The sequence below is a fragment of the Agelaius tricolor genome, unplaced genomic scaffold, assembly GCF_023055355.1.
Source record: "Agelaius tricolor isolate 1412-34295 unplaced genomic scaffold, bAgeTri1.0.p SCAF_25, whole genome shotgun sequence".
NCBI classification, from domain to species: domain Eukaryota; kingdom Metazoa; phylum Chordata; class Aves; order Passeriformes; family Icteridae; genus Agelaius; species Agelaius tricolor.
In genome coordinates, this window is record NW_027269285.1 from 3,144,987 (window position 1) to 3,166,015 (window position 21,029).

A 21,029-nucleotide genomic window follows, 5' to 3' on the forward strand; every position below is an offset into this window, starting at 1 on the left:
GCATGCTGGATTTCAGAGTCTGTCCTGCGTGCAGGGCAGTGATAAATACACTGACTAGGGGGTGTCTGCAAGGATTGCTCTTCCTACAAACATCAGCTGCTGGCAGTGCTCCAGGCAGCCCAGCACACTCTGGCTAACCCAGCCCTAACCCCTCTGGGGAAGGAGGTGCATCAGTCAGCATTTATTCAGCACCAGCACTTGCTAAGCCTGCCCTCTCCTGGGGGTGCTGCTGCCTGTGCAGTGCAGGCACTGGTCTGCTGGGGGGTCTCCCAGCAGGACAAAGCTGGCCAGGAGCCCCCATTCTCAGCGCCTGCCTTGCTGCAGCACCAGCTGCATCTCTGCCCCAGCACATCACTGGTGGGTTTCATCAAGACCATCCACCCCCAAAAGCACCGAGCAAGAGCTCCAGCTGTTCCCCTGATGAGCTGTTTGCAGCAAGGTGATAGAAAAACTTTGCTCAGAGCAAGATAAAAATAACTCTTTGCAGAGGCCTGCAGAGCCAGCCCCAATCCATCAGGCTTGGCGTGGCCAGCCGGCCCTTCCCGCGTGAGGAGAGGATTTTTGGCTCTGTGCTCACATCCCCTGCTGGGCTCTGCTGAATAAATAACCAGGGTCAAAAGGAAATCTGAAAGGGAAGAAGGAAAGGAGCGAGGGCCATGTTATCAGAGCTGCAGAGGAGTGTGTGCTGCTCACAAAGGGCACACGAGGAAGTGGGACAGGAGTCCTGCCCTGGGCCAGGCACAGCACAGCAAGGCAAGGGGGGCTGAAGAAGCACACCCCCAAACTCCACACAGCACACAGGGAACAGCTGCACCCCCCAAGAACTCAGGACCCCTCAATTCCCTGCCTGGGATGCTGTGTGCACCCCAGTGCTGCCCACCCAGGGCTCAGCCTGCAGCACAGCTCATCCCAGCCATGCCCTTTCCTGAGTTTTTGTGTCCATTGCTGGAAGCAATGAAGCAATGAAGAATGAGCCATCTGTAGCTCTAGGCCTGTTTCTAACTGCAGGGAAGCTTCATGTGTGGGTTAGCAGTGAAAGGACAGGAACTTTGGGGGAAAACTTGCCCTGTCCTGCAGCCAGGGGAACTGGGGGAATCAAGGACCAGCAGAGCACGAAAGGCTGCTCTGACTGTCACAGCCCTGTTCAGGGCTCAAGCCCTGAGCTGTGGTTTCAAGCACAGATCTCTAATCCCTTGCACACACGCTTCCTCTGACTCCTCTGTAACATCACGTGTGCCTCAAGTCCCTGCTCCAGAAAGGCTTTTCCCATCTCCACCACCACCAGCTGTGACAGTGTATTTCTCACACTCCCAACAGCTCATCAGCATTCCTATCCACAGCCACCACCACACCTTTGTTATGACAGCTCCTCTGTGCTGCCAATCGCTGCTCCAGCACATCCCAGGGGGGTGTGTGGGAGCTGCAGGAAGCCCCGTGGGCACAGCAGGCTCTGGCAAACCCCTGTGAGCTGCTGTGGTACAGGAAAGGGGCTAAGGGGCTTCCACAGGCCTTTCTGTGAGCACACAGGGATGGAAAATGGAAATGGAAGTGATATCCCCTCCCAGGGACCTTGTCATCACCAGAGGCAGGTCCCCAGCCCCATGGCCAGCTCTAGCCAAGCTGTCAGGTCACCCAGCCCCCTTCCCCAGGCCAGGCTCTGCTGTCAGAGCAGGGATGCTCCATCCATACCTACAAAGAGAACGAGGCAGGGGCCCTCATTCAGCTGCACGGCGTTGGAGTCTGTCAGCTCCAGCACGGGCTTGGGGTGCCAGGGGAACTCGCGGCACTCGACGTCGTTCAGCACCTCCACCCGGCCCTGCCGCGTGATCACCTCTCCCTTGGCGTCCAGCACAATCAGAGTGGGGATGCCTGCAGTGGGAAAAAACAGCCAAAGCATGAATGGCCAGCCACAGGGTGTGGGGAGAAAGGTTTTTCCTATGGGCTCTGGCTCTGGCAGGGGCCCAGCGAGCCTCCTGCCCCCGTGCAGCTCACCCAGCAGGGATCTATCACCGGCCAGGGGCTCTGTACAAATGACAAACGGGACGGGGCTGCTGGGAACCTGCCTTGAGCTGTTTGATTTTCCAGCATCAGTCTCGTTACATGGTTATGACAATGGGAAGATGCCAGCAGCTCCCATCCCAGGTAGCAGACAAAGAACTTAATGTTACAACTCACTTTATAAGTTTTTTGACCAATCACACAAAGCAAAAGCACATTGACAGTAGTTCTATCCATCCACTATAAGCACACGTACCTTTGGTTAAAACAATGCTTGCTTATTTTGAATACAATACCTGCTTGTAAGCCTTAAAACACGATGCACAGAGCTCCATTATCAAGCTTTAAACTTCCTAATATCTCTCTAGATAAACTTTTCTGTAGCTTAGAGAGTTATTGTAGACAAGCGTTAATACACAGACCATTGTTCTATTTGTCCTTGCTTTTCTACTTTTTAAATAATTTTTCTGCTGACCTATCTCATGGCTGCTGCTTAGCTCTGATCACAGTTCTGCTGTCTCTGAGGCCTGCCTTTTGCAGCTTTCCCAAAACCCTCTGATTTTGTGGATTCCCACAGGGATCAAGCTCCCTGGATCCTGTTTCCGTCCCAGCAGAGCACTGTGAGTCAGGAGCCAGAGCAGGAAGCTGACAGACAGCTCTGGCATTGCCTGCCTCTCCCTGCCCAGCTGCTGTCTGGTGCCATGGGTGGAAATCCCACTGTACCACCCAGGGACCCTCCCTCTTGCACCACCATCCCAGTGCCTAGATGTGGCTGCCTCTAGAAGAGCCCAATTCCCAGGAACTCACTCCCAAGGCCTGCAGACAGCAGTGGCCAGGAAGCAGGGTGTGTTCCTTCCCCGAAGAACACCATGTATTATTGCCCCCACAGCCCTCCAGCACTCTGCACTAATGGCCCAGCCATTTCCACAGCACATCCCTCTGGAGACTAACAGAGCTGTACAGGAATGTTCAGGTCTACAGGATCCTGGCAGGATGTGGCTCAGGGAATATCCAGTGATGGTCTGGCCCTTGGGGAAAAGCAACATTTCAACCTGAGCTATGGGGCTGAAAAGTTTAGACATAAAGGAGAAGCTTTGTACAGGAGGTGAACAGAGTTGCAGCAGAGACAGAGCACAGGTCACAATCAAATGTCAGTGCAGTGGGGCAGGTTGGACACCAGCTGGTGACCATCCCATCTGATAAAGCACCGGCTTTCCGGCCACAAAACAGCCACGGGTGGGTCAGCAGGAGCGGCTCACACTGGTGACTTCATCTGGAAAGCACACCATTCCTCTGTCATCAGGGAGACAAAGAAACATCCCAGCAGGAAGGAAGAGGGGACAGCAGGATTGGGCCCCAAGGGACCAATGAAGTGACCAGCGTTAGTGCCAAGTGCTGCTGTCACTGCTCATCACCTGGGCTTTGCTCTGCTCCCTCTGCAGCATCTCCTTCACCCAGCAACATCCCTGGCAGGCTCAAACTCCTGCCCTTCATCCCAAGGTTCATTTTAAAGCTCATTCCTCAGAAATTCCCTGCAGAACCCTTCCCTGAGCAGAGGGCACACAGCGTTGTGTGCCCCTGCCAGGCTGCTGGCACTGAGCACTCCCGTGTTTGTCCAACAGTGGGTTACTCACAAGCCCTCGGAATCGGAGGCGTTTCTCTCGGAAATACTCGGCCATCTGTGTGTCCCAGCCTGCCTGCAGGTCCAGGCAGCGGCCGCATTCCCGGCATTCCAGCCCAGCGCATTCCTGCCTGAGCCGGGGCTGGTGCTAAGCAGCAGTGCAGGAACCCGCCCAATGGCTGAGCTTGCAGATCCTTAGGGTACGCCAAGAAAACCATTTTGTATCACAAAAAGGCTTATTCATTACCTGCTGGTAATTCAGTGTAGCCCCAGGGCAGGGATGGGTTAAACAGACTGGAAGGAATTGGGAAATCTCACGCTGGCCCTGCCCTTAGAGGCACAAAGTGCTACTGACACCAGGAGAAGCACTCGGAGCTCAGCAGCACGCAGGATTCGGATCTTGGTCCTTTTAGGATTGCCAACCCCACCCCAAACGCCTGCTTTCCATCCATTATACATGAGGGACAGGCTTCCAGGTCATCAGTCAGCCTGAGCAGCACTCCCAGGCAGAGCTTTCATACAAGCTTTGCTGATCTGGGAAAATTAAGGGCTCAATTTAGACACAGATCGCTGTGATTCTGCAGCTATCAAGGATTTCATCCACTACTCAAAGCATTCCTTTAGACTTCACCTAATTTGCATATGCAGATTATTCCCCCCCCCCCCCCCCAATATCAGCCATTGAACCTCCAACTGCAAATACAAAACTGAATCAGAAAACTGAATATTTTTTAAGATACTTCACATCCTCATCTTCTCAGGTGACCTTTGTTACTACCCCCTTAAAAGACACACCCTGTTTCCAGGGGACATAGACCTGCAGGACTAGGGAAACCATCTTTAATGTTATTCACACCTGCTAACCCAAATAATTCCCCCTCCCCACTTGTCCCAGCCACTATTTGTTATTTTAGTGCCTTTTGGGGGATTTGGTAATTGCCTTAAGTCATAACACCAGAATTTACTTATCAAGAAGAATCAGCGATCAGACACTGCAATGAATATTGTATAAGCTTGGATGAGAATTAGCATAGACAGCCTTGGTTGGATTTTATGCACTAGAAAATGGATTTGGCTCCCACGGGGGCAGCATTTTATGAAAACACAGGGGCCAAATGGTTTGTTACCGAACCTGGCAAGGCATTTACATATTTATATATAAAACCCCAGACCCGATATTGAAATCTCATCTGCATGAAGTCTGTTGGGTGAGCAATCACAATCTAAGTGAAACAAACCCCACACCAACCACAGCACAGGTGGTGCATTTTATTGCTGGTTTTTCACTTTTTCAGAAGAAAGCTTCAGAAATCTCCTGTAGCAGTGATTTCCAGGCTGTGAGGGTGACCTGTGGGTGTCTGGGCTAAAGCATGGGGAAGGAGAAAAACAGTTTTTGGAAGGCATTGCAAGTCCCAAAGAGACACCACAGAGTGCAGGGGGAATATTGGGGAACTCGTGAGATACACAACAACAAGGGGTGATTCCTATCACAGGACCAAATTTATCACTGCTCCCCATCTCACTGGAAGGAGAGCTAAGGCCAGGGGATTTCACCCAAGGCAGGACTGGGAGCTGCCTGCACAAAGGGGAATTATTTCTAAGCAGCCACAACACAAGCCATGACTCTTTCTCAGAACAGCACTGCACCCAGAAGCAATTTACTAGAGAGTGCACATGAGTTATGAATAGAGGCATTCAAAGTAAACTCAAATAAAGGCCTATAACTCAACTTGCATTTTATACTGAGTTTTTAAAAGTTGTAGGGGCCAACACAGGACTAAAACAACAAGAGATTTGACTCTCTTGCTGCTTTCCACCACTCAGGAACTTAAAGCAGACAGGGAAGATAAACTCTTGTGTTGTTTCAGTACCCAGCCTTCAAAAAAACAGAGGGAAACCTCCTCATGTTTTGCTCACAACCCAAGCACCAGGATGATAACCTGGACACTCTCACTGATCATAGGTGCAGCTCCTTTCAGAGAGGCAACATCAGAACCATGAGTGTGGGAAATGCAGATGTGGCTACACAGAGCTAATTTTTCATTTAGGTGGAATAACCACATGTGGTGACGAGCAGAGCCCACCACACCCAGCTCTGTTTGCGGGAAGGTTTGGTCCCAGCTGGTGTGAAAAGCCTGGCTGCAAACAGGCAGGCAGCCCCAAATCTGCATGGAGCTGAGATTCAGGGATGACATGGGAACTCCCTGGGCAGAGGAGGGGACTGGGGTGCAGGGGAATATTTACATAGTACAGCCAATATTTACATTTTCAGGTCGGCACACAACAAAGAGAGATACCTTTAAGAAGGCTGGAGTTGGAGGGAAAGCTGTTGTAACTGTTTCCCTGGCTACAGCATACCTGGTGCTCAAGTATCCATGTCTGGACACCTTATTTACAGAAAGTCCCAGTGAAACTGGCAGCAGTCCTGCAGCACTGGGCTGAAAGCAGCACTGGAGAGGGTTGTGAGTGGGCTGGGAAAAGACAGATGAATTTGGAAAGCTCTTGCCTCATGGGAAGGTCATTAAGCAGTGAACTGATGGCTATTTAAAGCAGGCTGATGGTTATTCTTGGGCTAAGGTCAGGGAACAGGGCTGAGTGGCAGCACCTGAGCTCACACGAGAAGGGGAGTTTGGAGAGGACTCCAAGCAGGGATTATTTCTCCTGTCACTCTTCCCAAGCCCTCAGCCTCCTTTGGCAAAACTCCTCCTTCCCTGCAGATCACATGAACATTCTGCCAGCCTGCACCCACCCGGACAACACAAAGCTGAGTCAGGGGAGGTTTAGGTTGGATATCAGGAAAAAAATGTTTTCATCCAGAGGGCAGTTGAGAACTGAAGGAGGCTCCCCAGGGAAGTGCTCACAGCACCAAACCTGTCTGAGTTCAAGAAGCATTGGGACAAAGCTCTCAGGCACAGGGTTGGGTTGTTGGGTGTCCTACACAGGGCCAGGAGCTGGATCTATGATCCTGATGGGTCCCTTCCAACTCAGCATATTCTGATTCTATGACATCACACAGAAACAGATGAGGAACAGCCATATTGCAGCAAGACCCTTTAACCACAGGGAGAAACTATTTGTACACACATGAGATCTCCTCACCAGCCAGTCACCTGGCACACCTCTGTGCTGCCCTTTGTCCCCTGCAGGAACAAGGTGCCAGCCCCCAGGAAGGCTGCTGTGAGCTTTTATCATCTTTGAGACTCTTTGAAGCCACCCAGACACACAGAGTCTCTCCCTGCCCCTGTGAGCAGCCGGGGCTGCTGGAATTCTGGCACTGGCATGTACAGTAAAAGCAAAGCCATGGTTTACATCAAACACTCTCTCCTTTGTAATTCATGTCACTAACATAAACCAGATGCCATCTTCCTCAGCCCCTGCACAGAATGATGGCCTGCCTTTGCATTACATAAACCAGCAAGAAAATGAAATTTAAACCTTCAAGAAATAGCAATAAATAAATAAATCAGTAATTAGACAAAAAACATCCAAGCCAAAAAAACAGATTCCAAGTTTCCAGGAAGAATTAGGTTGTTTATGGAAGTCCTGTTTCAACTAACAGCCTGCCTGGCAGGTGGTAGGAATGTGAGTTTGTGGAGAGCAGAAACATGAAGCTGCTCTGCCTGGGGCACTGTGCTTTGCTTTGCTGTTTTCTTGGTTTAGTTAAACAAGAGGAGACATTACAAATGCTCAAGAAAAAGGAGGGGGGAGAAGGAGATCTGTGCCTCAGCGTGGCCTTTCCTACCTTGGATGCCGTAGAGTCGGTTCAGGCGTGACCGTCTGGCCTCGTCCGCGTAGGGCACGGCCACCCAGGGCATCTCGCTGAAGTACTGCTTGAAGGAGTCCTCTGACCTGTGCCAGGGGAACAGGGCATGCCATGCTCAGCCCTCCACTTGCCAGGCTCCTTCCTCATTAAAAACCTGCCTTGCAAAGCCTCTTATCCCTCCCACCAAAACCCATCAGTTGGGAGAGAGTCAGACCAAATTTAAAGCTCCCAGCTCCTCATGAGGAAGTCCATGGTGTATTTTACCCCAGTAAAATATTAAGAAGTCCACAGTGTATTTTTCCCCAGTAAAATATTTCAAATTCTCCAGGGCATCTGAATGGCAACCCATGGTGACAGCAGCAGCTCAAGCATCCTTCAGACCCCAGAGCCACAAAGTGAAGCACAGACCTGCTCTTGCTGACCCCATTGTGCAACTCCCCACTGGGCAGAGGGAAAGGACTCAGGCAGATTTCTGATGCCAGAGCCAACCTGCTCTGCCTGCACAGGGTGTCAGGGCTGCCTCACCTGTCTGCACTAACGAAGAGGATCTCAAACTTCTGGCCTGCCTCCTTGATTTTCCTGTAGGACTCCACCAGCACCCTCGTGAGGCTCCGGCACGGCGGGCACTGCAAGACACAAGCATGAGGGAGGACATTGTCTCCTCCTCTGGACCAGCCCCACACCCAGCAGGGCCAGGTGACCCAGTGACCATGAACTGCTGTGACCTCATCTTTGAACGTGCCTGGGGTTTATGGTCTGTCAGTTACCAACAAAACCTCTTCCATTTTTAAAATCTGACCACTCTTCCCCTTACAGGGCCAGCTGAGGATAACAGGCCAGTGCAATGCTGATGATCAAAGCATCCTAAATTCTTCTTAAATTCTTCAGCACCAGCCAGCCTGGGGTCTTTACTCTCCCTGAGCCCAGTCCAAGTGCTCTGCCCAGCACCTCCTACTCACCCAGTGTGCAGAGAAATAGACCCCGACGTGAGAGCCCTCCAAGGCACTGCTGTCCAGTGTCTGCCCATTGTTCCTTAGCAGAGGCCCAGCAACAACTTCACTGAAGGGTTTTGGCCCCCAGGGGAACTCCAGACCTGGGGAGGGGTTGGGATAGGGGTGGAAAGAAGACACAAGATGGTAACGTGTGCATGCAGCTTTTACAGACTCAGAAGGTTCCACTAGAACAAACATCCCATCTTGAGGATACAGGGGATCCTGTCTGAGGAGCCCTGCTGGGGTTTATTCCCATCCAAGGGGGATGCAGAACACCTCAGCTGTCAGGCACCACCACAGCCCTGCCCTGAGGCAGCCAAGCTCTGCACTGCATCCAGGGTCACCTCTTTCTCTCACCCAAGTCACAGCACCTTCAGCTTGACAAAGCCTGCTCTGGTTTTGTGCCTGATGAGGCATCTTGCCCTTATCAACAGTGTTTATTTTAGCAAGAGAGGGCAAGGTGGTACGTGCTCAGGAATGCAGTCAGAATGTGTCCCTTATGCTGACAATAACCATATATTTTTACACATATCCATACATGTCTTTATTTACAAACCTTAGCTATATATATGTAAAAGATGGTGTGTTTATATCCATATATCTCTATATATATATCTCTCACTAACCCTTTGCACCCCAAACAAGCTGTGTGTGTACACAAAAACATGCTCTGAATCATCTGCTGCCAGCTCCCAGAGCAATCAATCCATGTGCTCAGCCAGAGAGGAGGAAACATCACAGATGGCTCAGGCCACAACATGTTCCTGCTGCACAGCTCCTGCCACTGAATTAAAGACTCTGTCAGGATTTACTGCACCAAGAAACAATCAGCCAGTAATAAAAGAAATGGATGGACAACTACAGCACATGACTGATGGGTCTGCAGGGTCTGTGAGGAAGGGCACACTTGGGTGGGGTTTTTTTCACAATTTGGCTCATTTGGGGTTTTTTTCCAAATTGGAGGAAGATGGATTTAACACCAACTCCCAGCACAGCAAACCTCAGCAAGGGAGAATAGTAACATTTTTCTGTTTAATTTCTAAATAATGGGAAATGAATTAACCTGAGTGTAATGTCAGTGATAAAAGTCCCACTCAGGATTCTGGAAGGATTCTGCTCCCAAGGTATGGAAGGTCTGGGCCCTCATTCTGTCTGTCCATGTGCCTCCATTAGGGAAAAATCCAAACTTCATGTTTCAGTTAGCCTAACCTTTTCCTCATTAGCACTCCAGACAAAAATCCTAGAGGGAAATTCTTTGTTCTTTTCAGTAAGCAAAACCAAAACACAAGATCTGGCAGGAATTATGCAGAAAATTTTATGCCGAAAATAGCACAGTGCTTTGAATAGTTAATTATGACAATAGTTCTTTGTTCCTTCCCCCCCAGGCCATTCAGAATGAACTGAGATGAAAGGGCAGCTGTGTGTCCATGTTTCTGTGGCACAGGGGACTGCAGGTCTTACCTTCAGGGTCATCTCTGATGACCAGGAGGCCGTTCCTGCAAACCACCTTCCCAGAGGAGGCATCGATAAATATTAGGGAAGGAATGTTGGAGACTCTGTACTTGTTCCACAGCTTCAGCTGCAAAAGAGATTGGAAAGGGAGATAAGGAAGGTAAACTTGGCTGCATGAAGAGGAAGATTTTGGAGCATTAGCATCTTTCAGAGCAGAGGTCAGAGGTGAGCAAAGAAACAGAGCTGGTGCTTCAGGGATGAGTGTGTAGGAATGAGAGGAAGAGCTGCTGGGGCAGGGCCCAGAGAGACCCCTCACCATCACCACCATCCCCTCAGGACCTCAGGGGAGACCCCTGTGTGTCTCCCACCTTCTGTGAGCTTGCCTGTGAGCAAAGGCAAAGCTTCTCCTCCTTCTGCTTTTACCTCTTTGCAAGTAAAATGGGGATAATACTTGCCATGCTTTGAGCTCTTTGTTTAGAAGACATGGTAAGCACAAATACTTTTAATGCCACGGCTCTGAAGCAATTTGTAATGCTTCCCTGGCTGTTTCCTCCCCTCCCATTTCCATGTTCATTAAACAAACCAGCAACCCCTGCCAAGACACAGCCAGGCTGAGCACAAGGCCAACACATAAAAAAATTATTTTTCTGTAACTGGGGCTTCCCGGGTTTGTTCCCAGGAGCTGATTAAGGGCTTTGACATCAGCCTGGGGGCCCAGCTCATCCATCCTGCACTGCCAGCTTTGCAGGCTGATGGCCACATTTTGGGCATCCCAGTCTGGATGGGCCTGTCTGCTGGTCAGTGCAGCGAGCTCAGCCCTGCACAGCATCAGGACAGAGCCCTCTGGGTGTCACACACCCCTGGGCTCAAGTTCCCCAGGACATGCTTCTGGCACAGGATCATTTAGAGCTTAATTCATGCACAGAAGCTGGCTGGGATGAGGAGGAACAGGACCAGCAGCTGCTGGCACAGCCCAGCCTGCAGGTGTGGGCTGGCAGAGCTGCTCTCCCCACCGTGCATGGAGGAGCTGCTGCCATCACCTCATTCTCCTTACATTTCTCCAAGCATTTCAACCCAAACAGCCCAGTGGTGAATTATCAAACTCTCAAACAAAAGCCAAACCATAACCAAGAGCCAAATGTGGAAGGAAACTAATCTCTACTTTCCCCTAACATCAAGCTTTGCTCTGCAAAGCCCCTCAGGCTCTGTGTGTTTACAACGTGCTCCAGTTTGGAGAATAAAACGCAGGCACTGGAGCAGCACAGAGGGGCCCACCAGTGCCAGCCAGTACAAGAGCCAGAGAAACCATCATGTGCTGCTGCTTCCAGCACTATCTCACAGAGAAACTGCACCCACGTGTTCCCAGAGGAAGAACTCTGCAGATGGCTGTCCCTGATTTGCAAAGAGAGGCAATCCCATGTCCCGAGATGGGAATGATCTGGGGACGTAGAGAGAGGCAAGGTTTTGTGTCCTACTCCCCAGCTTTCCATTTCCAACAGACATATTAATGGATTCACAAACCAAATGGCCTTGGGTATGAAAAGAACAAAGAAACCTTACTCAGTGCAAACCAGCCCCCTCACAAAGACTGTGTTCAAACCACAGAAGGTAAAATCCACTTCTGCGAAGTTTAAAGGGTGGGGGAAAGCTCTTTATAAGGATCACAGGCATTTAACAGGGTGCTGCAAACAATAAGGAAATTACAACTAGCAATCGGATCGTTCTCTTTAAATAGTTGCTTACATTACACTTCATTTTGCCAAGTCCTTTGTATACAGAAGCAGCTCCCCCGGGGCATCACGGTGGGTCCTGGCAGTTTTGCTTGGCTGGGGAAGCAGCAGGGTCTGCACTTTGGAGCCAAGAGGCTGCATGGACTTGCTGTGCTCAGAGAGATGGGGCTGGAACACCCCAGACAAGGGGATAACAGCAAACCAAACCTGCTCAAAGCACTGCAGCAAGCGTGGCACGGCTGGCTCCAGGCAGTCTATGAGGTCCAGCACATGTGGCAATTCTTGCCAGCAGTTGGTCCTGGGTGTTCTCAGGATGTGTAAACCATCAGGCCCCACTGGACACAAACTGCAGGCACTGCTCTTGGCTTCCCAGACATGGATGGCACAGGCAGTCTGCAACCCAGACACTCTGTCCCCAAGAAATCAGGAGTTGCCACTTCTCACTCATCAGCGAGGGTCCAAAGGAAAATGCCTCAAGCAAGCATCAAGCCAGGTGTGCGTCAAAAGGGTCAAAAAGCATCAAAAGAGGTCAATGTGACATCTCTTGCTGCTGGGGGAGCACGTCCATCACTGAGCTCTGAGACTTGAACCTGAAGAACATCATGTCAGGCTCAGTCACACCTTGGGTGAGTGAGAAAAACAATTCAAATGGAAAGGTTTTTAAAAGCTCCCAGACACAGCCCACCAGCCAGGGAACACCAAACCAAGTTTCAGAGCTTCATACAGGCTGAGCAGCACAGCACTTCCTATTTTGAACAGATTTGCTGCCTGTGTTATCACTGAAATGCATCACACAACACCAATGAACAAACACAACAACTGCACATAAAGCAACTGGAACTGGGCTGGCATTTGAAGCTTTCTATAAAAGCCTTGAATTGGAAGTTAGTGGTCTCGCTGCACTAACCATATTAATTCCATCCAGGAATGTGCTGTTTAAAGTGGGAGCAGTTTGGTTTGATGAGTCCCCTGTGCGCCAGGAAAGCTGATGGGGAATGAGAAACGCACGCGCCGCAGGAGGAGCGCCAGGATCTACCACAATTCCCACCACCCTGGCCCTCATCAGCCAGATTCCAGCCTTTCCAGAGCCTGTCAGACATTTGGGAAGGAAGCCTGATGGCTCCTTTTACTGCAGGTCTGACCTGAAAGAGCAGAACCTTGATAGGAAATGGGCTGGTTCCTTTCAGCCAAGCTGAAGACAGCTCCCGATGGGATTCCCACGCTGTGCCATTATTTTGCACCTAAACTACAGCTCCCAGCAAGGGCATCTGATCCCCACCTAAAACCACTGGGATGACCCAACCTGTCTTGTGGCAAACTATTGTGCTAGTTAGCTTTTCTCAGGGTAAAATGTCAAGGATTTGCACATGTGAAGGTTCTGCAAAGGGGACAAGCTCAGTTTACACCCACCCACTGGTTGTGGTCCATGCAGAAAGGGAAATCCAGGAGAAAAAAGGCATCTCTGGTATGGGTACCTGCACAACCACACAGCTCACAAAGGATTCTGTGTCAGGCTGGGTGTGGGATGCAGAAAGCAAATTACAACTTGCTGTGAGACTGCAGGCTGATGGGATGATAGCTCAGGCAGGAGGGCAGAGTGCTGCCTCAGCAACTCTGAAAAGCTGTTTTTCCTGCCGTGAAGAGGATGACATGGAAATAACATACTCCACACACTCTAAGGATTTGATCATCCATTTAAAGAGGGGATCTCTGCTCTGCTTCCCAACAGCTGTTGCAAATCTGTGGGATCAAGCCAAAGCTAACACAGATGTGGAAATAATCTACGGACTATTCAGCCTGAAAGCAGCTGATCCTCTTGCAGTGCTCTTCACTCCTGGTTCAGGCCTGTTCCAGTCACTGCTCACCCCAGGACACCCACTGGAGAAGAAGTGAGGAAATACAGCCCCTCACAAGACTCTGTGCAGGCTGAGCAGCCTTACAGAAACTTCCCTGGCTCCTGTGCAGATGGTTTAGTGCAGCCGTCCAGTGGAAAAACTGGAGTCACCAGATTCCTCTGGTAACTTTATCCCTGCACAAAAGCATCACCACGACATCCTGGAAACCACAAACCCTGGGGGCTCCCTCCATGACTCCATCCACAGCCAGCTGGGAGAGGCTTTCAGAGATCACTCATGATCTGAGGGCTGATCCCAGACATTGATCCCCAGACAGACCATGCAGCAGCACAAGGCTGCTCTCCCCACCAGTACCGGCTCCATTATTCCCCTCATCCTGAAGACTGGGAATTCCTGGCTGAGAGGCTGGGGAGACATTTGCAGACAGCCACAGTAATTTTTCCAGATAAAGGTGTCAGACAAGAGGTCTCCCCAGCAGCCATGGCTGTTTCTGCACAGGGCTGGCACCCGGCCGGGGAGGATGAAATCCCCTCCTGCTCTGCTCCTTCTGCTGGGGAAGGGATCCCCCACTTCCAACAGCTGCCAGGTGCTATTTTTGGTTGTGCTGATTGATTTATCAGTCCTGCTCGCATTCACTGGCTCACATAAATCCTGAGCTGCAGCAGTGAATGCTGGCAGAGATAAAGCACAACTGCCTACAGCGCACTGAGCCCTGGCTGCTGGGAAAGTGGTGCTCCCACCCTCCTTGGGGGCTGCATTTCTCTGCTGCTGTGTGAAACTGGACCATAAAAGCTCTCACACTTCCCTCTTCCATTGCATATGGAGCTGACTCTGCCCAAGGATGCAGAGGGCAGACACAGTCTCTACCCATCTTGCAACCCACACTTCCACCCTGACCAGTGACAGAAGACAAAGGCAGTTAAAGTACTCAAAGGCAGCAATAAATTAACATATTCCTGCTGTGGATGGCTGCTGCTTTATAGTAGCACAAATGTAAAGCCACTTTTCTAAAAATTCACTCTTAGATGCAATGGAGAATTTATTCTGGTGAGGCATTGGAAAGATCCCACCTTCCAACAGCCCCATGAGTGACCATGTGAGAGCACAGAGGGGTTTCCATTACAGCAGGGGCTCAAGCTCTTGCTGGTCTCTCACTCAAGAGCCCCAGGCTGAAACATGAAGCCTGTCTGAAGAACACACAAGCAGCCCTCAGGTGGAAAAATGCCCTTGGTCCAGGGCTGCAGGGACCAGCAGAGCTCAATGTCCAGCTCTGCCACCCAGAGCAGCTCCAGGCTGAGATATCCATGGCCATTCCCAGTGCTCCAGCGCTGCGGGAACCCCTCTGTCCTCACTCACCGACAGTGCTAAACTGCAGCTTTTACATCGTGCCTTAAAGGGTTTACAAGCACCAGGGGCCACCCAGGCTCTGCAGACAACAGGCTGCTCCTCTCCCTGTCGATTTAAATCTACTTCACGCCTGTCCTGACGACTCAAGCTCAGCTTGGACAAAAGCTGCTCTTCCAGCCCTCCCTCGCTGCTCCTTTTCCTTCGTGCATCAGGGAAGCCCCTGAGCAGAAGGAGAACACGGTGAGGGAACAACACACAGCCAAGCAGTGGGGGGAGACCAGATGGTGCACGCCAAGGTCTGACCCCGTGACACAGAGGAGACCGAGCGAGGCTTGGGATAAATTAATGTCCATTGTGCTGCTGCTCCTCTCCAAAAGTAAATCAAAATCTAATTACAAAATACAATGGTGACAGAGATGTCTGCTCCAGGAACGTTAATGAGCTGAGGAGGGAGGATTTGGCATTGTAATAAACGAGATTGATGTGAACAGCTGAGGCAGACAGCACAGAGCACCAGGGCCATGGGTCCACACAGACCCCATTGCTCCCCTCCCTGTGCACACTTCCTGCAGTGGCTGAAAGCCCAGCTAAACCCAAGCACTGTCCCCTGGCACTCAGCCTGGCAGCACCTGCTGGGGACATTCCAGCAATATGACTCGGTGCAAGAAAAAATCTAAAAGAAATCAACCCAAAAGTTCTGCTTGTCACTTCCATCCTCTCCTTGCTGTGGCTCCGTGGTGGGAGATGGGCACAGCACAGTCCAGCTTGTGGCTGCCCACATTGCCCCACAGCTGCTGGGGGGACAGGGCACACCCTGGGCTTTTGTTCCTCCTGACCAGGGAGCACAGTAGCAACAGGTTTGGAGGTGAAGCAGAAGGAAATCCTCTCTGTGGGTTTCTGGCACAGCCAGAGAGCTGCTCTTTGTTCCCTGAGGAGCTCCACAGCCAAAACCTGCGATGAGGGACCTGGGCCAGCCCAGCCCCATGTCCTGGCGTTTCCTCCCATCCTCTTCCCTCGCCAACCTGTTCCCCAGAGCTGGCTGCTGCTCTTTGCAATTTCCCAGGCTGTGCCATCCCAGGGACAGAGAGCTGAGGGTTTTGTTTGAGGGCAAGGCAGCAAGGCTGGCTCTGAGCACAAGCTGCCTGCTCTGCCCCTGACACACACCCAGGCTGACAGGCTGGATCCTCCGCAGCCCACAGCTGATAGGAAAACATTTAATTTGAGCAGAGCTGAAGAGCAGTTAACATGATGTATGGAGAGCAAAGCCCCAGGGCCCTCAGCAGACACGGGAGCTGGCCTGGTTGTTTTACATTGCAGGTTTCAAAGAGGTGCTGGGATGGCAGCTTGATTTGATCTCAGGATCAGGAGGAAGCAGCATTTGACTAAACATACAGATAACAGCACAGGCAGGAAATCAAGCTGGGAGGATGCCACCAGACAGGCTGGTCTATCAACACTATGAGGATGCTTTTCATAAATATATTTTTTTCAAGTGTTCCTCAAATTGTATTCAACAGCCCAAAGAATGCAGAATTTAAGGATGCAGCATTGCACCCAGGACTAGGAAATACACCTCCATGTATATCCAATAAATGGGGTTTTTTCCTCCATGTGCACACCATGCTTTACCTCTTAAAAGGGGGCTTGCACATGAGCAAGGTATTTAATAAACATTTTTCTTTCTGCAAAAACACAAAAAGCAGTGAGGGCAGTGGGAGTTAAAATGTATGTGGGAAAAATTTAAGACACATGTAGAAGTATATCATCCATGGCCCCTATAAATTACTCCCCCAAATGACTAACACTGAGTAAGAAATAGCTATGTAAACACAGAGGCAATAAGAAAAAAGAATAATTTCTGTCTATGGGAAAGGGATATTTTTCCATCTGTTTATAGGAAAGGCAAGGGGTGGGGTGGGAGTCTGGGATGTTGAATTGGAGTTCAGGGCCTCCCTTGGTCCCATGTCTCATCTGTCAGTGGAAGTGGGACAGTTGCCAGAACATGGGTTTCCTACCCACTGCCTTTGCTGCTACTGTTCACTTGAGGGCTGGCAGTAATCTCAAGGTCAAACACCTTGCAATCCCGGATCATTAAGAAACAAACACTTCTGAAAAGCCTTGAGTTAAAACAGAGTTCCCACCAAACACAAAAGCCTTTTAAATCAGCAGGGAAATCGGGATTTGGTTTTTTTGTTTTGTTTTGTTTAATGCACACAATGAGGTATTAGTGAGGTTTCTGCTTTGTTTTCAGTGGTTAATCTGAGAGGGAACCTTACACAATCAGACCAACAAAATCCTGGAAAACAATGGAGCATTTGTTAGCACTGTAACACACCCTGGGGAGGGAGGCAGCCAGGAGCCTCCCAAGCAGTGACAAGGCAGCACCAGGACATCCCCCAGACCAGCTACACAAAAGATCCCTGCAAAACTATCAAGACATCACAGATACCCCCTTGTGCCCACTCTGCTGAGGTACCCACTGGGTGGATGGCAAATTTGCTTTTCCACAGCACCTTTTGAAATGCAATAGCTCATCCATCACATCACAGTGATGCTTCCTCCACTCAACACAGCTCTTGCATCACTGCAGACACTCAGACTGTTTAAAAGCAGCTGATCTCAGGATGCACCGGTTGAGGTTGGTCTGATCCTCCCTACAGCAGATCTCCCTACAGATCCTCCCTACAGCTGCATCCATCTCGGTGTCTCAGAGCCAACAGCATTGAATCCCATCTGGCAGCACTCCTGGTTTGCAACCCAAGGAGGATTTTCATGCAAAGGTTACACAGCTGCAGAGCTACAAAGGCCACAACCACAGCCCTGGCTGCGGGGGCAGCTCTGGGCTTTGCATGCAACAGGCTCTGCTCCCAGCTCAAGGGATTCACTCTGTAACCACAGATCAAAATATGCCAGGAACTAACCAGATCCAGGTGCTCTCAAGCTCCAGCTGGAAAGAGCAATCCCTGCCAGTGACAGCTCTGAGTATTCCTGCTCCTCCTCTTCTCAGGGTGCAGCCTGTGCCAGCCTGGAGCAGCCACAGTGCTCATGGGGACTTCTCCTTTGGAGCCCCCAGTCCATCCTGAGCAAACATCACACCACCAAAACTGCTCTGGGCAAAGCCCCTGATGATGATGTTGTGTTTTCAGGGCCTCTGTGCCCTCCTATCACACTTCACCAGCACAGCTGAGCCCCAGAGCTGTGCTGGCCTGAGCCAGCACTGGGTGCCCTGCGGGGAACAGCATTCGAGTGAGGCGTGACATGGGCAGGACAGATGTAACACAGGCTGCTGGAAAATGCTCTTCTGCTGAGCACTTCTCTGCCTCCTGCTCCCCAAACTGACATCCAGCCCCTCAGCAGAAAGGCTGGAAATGTAAACCTGCCCCAGCCAATGATCTCTAAATGGGAAAATGCCACCGAGAGTCCCACGTTTGCAATTAATCACCTGCACACATGAAAAGCCAGGGCAGAACAAAGCTGCCCGGAGCTCAGATGCACCAACACCTCAACTGCAGCACAAACCAGCAGGTGGGAAGTGGAGAAGCCATTTCTTCACCCACTTCTTTTGCAGAGCAGCTTTCCCATCACACAGTGCTCCAACAAAGCTGGGGAACGGGGAAGGGAGGGACAGGGAAAGGAGCAGAGTCATGGTATGGGCTGGGCACAGAGGAAGGGGAGGGACAACCAGTATGGGGCCAGCAGACAGGCCTGAGGGGTTTATGACACACACACATGGTGGGCCAGGTGCAGGGTCAGAGAGGGAACCTGATCTGTCCCCGAAACCCAGCACCGAGCCATAAGAGGCCCCCAGCTCCAGAGACATCGAGCAGGGAGGAATGGGACAGCAGCCTGCAATTCCTCTTCTTCATTTTAAGGCACTGTGAAGCAGCCAAACCAGCTAAGAAGATGAACATGGACAATAAAAAATCAGTAGCAAGTCAAAAGCTCCACTGATGAGAGTCAGAAAATACAGAGCTTCCCAAGGAGCCAAGAGCCTGTTGTCAGCATATGGAGGAAGGCAGGACACTTGGCCACCGTGTCCCTCCTGCCACCACGAGCATGGCACAGACAGTCATGGAGAAACAACAAGGAGCTGCTGCCAGGAACTGATGAAATGTGAATCCCACGGGGGTGCTGAGAATGTCAGATAAGATGCAGAGTATTCATTCCCTCTGCTGACAGCCAGCCCCAGCTGGAGGGGGAGGCTCGGAGACCGCAGGACTCAGAGAGCCAAGATACCCAACACCAGCTCTGCCATTGAGTCTGAGGCAAGAGCAAAGCAGGTGACACAGAGGACTGGGTGGCAGGAGGGCTACCTCATGTTTTTGCTGAAAATAAGGGAGATTCTGTGCAAAAAAAAAAAAGGCAAATTGTGTGTTCTTTTATAACATGCTGAAAACTTCTGTGCGCTGGCAGCGACCCTCCTCAGATGGGGCTGTATTTCAGCTGTTACTATATTCAGTTTGTAAAATGCTCTGGGATGATAAAAATCACTCCAGAAACAGTTACTAAAACTGTTTCCAGGAAATAGATTCACAGAGTTAGAGAAAGCCTGGTGTTTTTACAAGACCTTCTACTAGAGAAAGACCAAAGATAAGCAGCAAGTTTTGCTTCCTTGTCTTTTCAGCAATGAAAAGGACCTGTGCTGGGGTTTATTTCATTCTGCAACATACAAAACCACCATCAGTTATTTCCTCAGAGAGTAGCCTGACTTGAAATGGACAGATAACACCCCTCAAATCACCTGGAGTTGAAGGCTTTCTGCCTTAGTCAAGCTCTGGATTTGTCTGCTTGCATTCTTGTTTTATCCTGCTGCTTTCCATGATTATTGAATTGTCCAGAAGATGATCCCAGGGTAACTAAATCCATGCTGCAAGAACAGAGATTTTATCCAGGAAAAGCACCGTGGGAGCACGGTCTATCTTCCCATCCCCACTCCAGCCTCAGTGCAAGGAAGGAACATGTTTGGAGTTGGATGAGCCACAGGAAGTGCAAGCAAATCATCCACTTGTGTCCAAGTGCCTTTTTCCAAGGATCTGCCACGAAGTTTCAGGCTCAGTCACCCCTTCCCCACCCCTGGGTCAGAACTGATTGAATGCAGCCACCGAGTCAAACTCCAACACACTCATCTCCTTTGGCAGCTCTGCGGTTCCGCTGCGAGCTCCAAGCTTTTCCCCTCGTCTCCCTCTCCCTCCTCTCCCTCAATTATCTTGCTTCATCTTTATTCTGTTTCCAGGAACACTTAGCAACAGGCTCTCGCAATCAGCCACCGGCAGGCAGGATCTGAGGAGGAGACTGCAGTTGTGATGACCTTTTGCTACACTCATGCAAATTTTAAAGAAAGTATGAGAACAATTTGCCTTTTAAGTATCCTCTGCTTACATTCACCGGGAGTTAATTCTCCTTCTCTCCTCAGAGGCATCAGAAACACCAGATTTTCTGATTTTACACTAATGAGAACAAAACCCGCAGCTTAATTCCGGCTTACTTTGTGGGATTTTTTTTTTTCTGTATCTCACGCTGTGATGAGAACCTGAAGGGGCAAAAATTAACATGTGACACCTACCCTTGGCCTAGACCTCAGGCCTGCTCAGGCACCACGTGCTCCTGTCAGCAAAAGCCAAGTGTGGATTCAGGGCCCATCCCAGCAGCCAAACTCGTCCTGAGAAGGACAAGATGCTGCTGGCTCCTCTTGGTGAGGAGCAGCTTTCACTGCTCACCATCAGAGACTTTCATCCCAGGACAGCCCCAGGGTATGCCAGGAGCCAAACATTGCCTCAGCCTCCCAAGCAACCACAGCTTTTGTGATCTCCATGATTAAAGGCAGCAGATAAACGCTGGGACCGTGGTTCAGGACTCTCATTCCCATGGGACTCCTGGAGTGCTCCTGCCAAATCCAGGGACTTTGGCGAGTGACATCCTCCAAAGCAACACACCGACCACCACAGGGCTCTGGGGGGGCAACACTGATGCTGGATGGATGAAAATGGGTAAATAATAAATCTGGGTTTGGAAAACCACAGCAACAAACTCACAGCAGCCGTTTTTACAGCCACCCCAATGGGTGCTGGCATGGGAGAACAGGCAGCAGCCTTGATTTTCATCAGATTTAAATCAAATCCCCAAAGCTTTCCAGCACTTTCCCTGTCACTCAGTAATTTTCTCACATACACAAACAAGTCTGGAGACAGCCCAAAGCACACACCAGGACAGCCAGTGCAGCTTGCAGGGCACAGGGCATTACTGAATTTAGTACTTTCTCCTTAAAACAAA

The 21,029-nt window shown here is 50.5% G+C and overlaps 1 protein-coding gene across 1 annotated transcript in view; it reads right to left on the reverse strand.

Annotated features, from left to right (window-relative positions):
• Positions 1-21,029, reverse strand: part of NXN (nucleoredoxin) — a 47,116-nt gene that overhangs the window by 4,144 nt on the left and 21,943 nt on the right. Inside the window, exons 2-6 of the mRNA XM_071448103.1 lie at positions 9,836-9,953; positions 8,342-8,475; positions 7,908-8,008; positions 7,362-7,468; positions 1,690-1,869 (exon numbers count right to left, since the gene is read on the reverse strand). Of these exons, the coding sequence (XP_071304204.1) occupies positions 1,690-1,869; positions 7,362-7,468; positions 7,908-8,008; positions 8,342-8,475; positions 9,836-9,953 (640 nt within the window). The remainder of the gene's footprint in view (positions 1-1,689; positions 1,870-7,361; positions 7,469-7,907; positions 8,009-8,341; positions 8,476-9,835; positions 9,954-21,029) is intronic.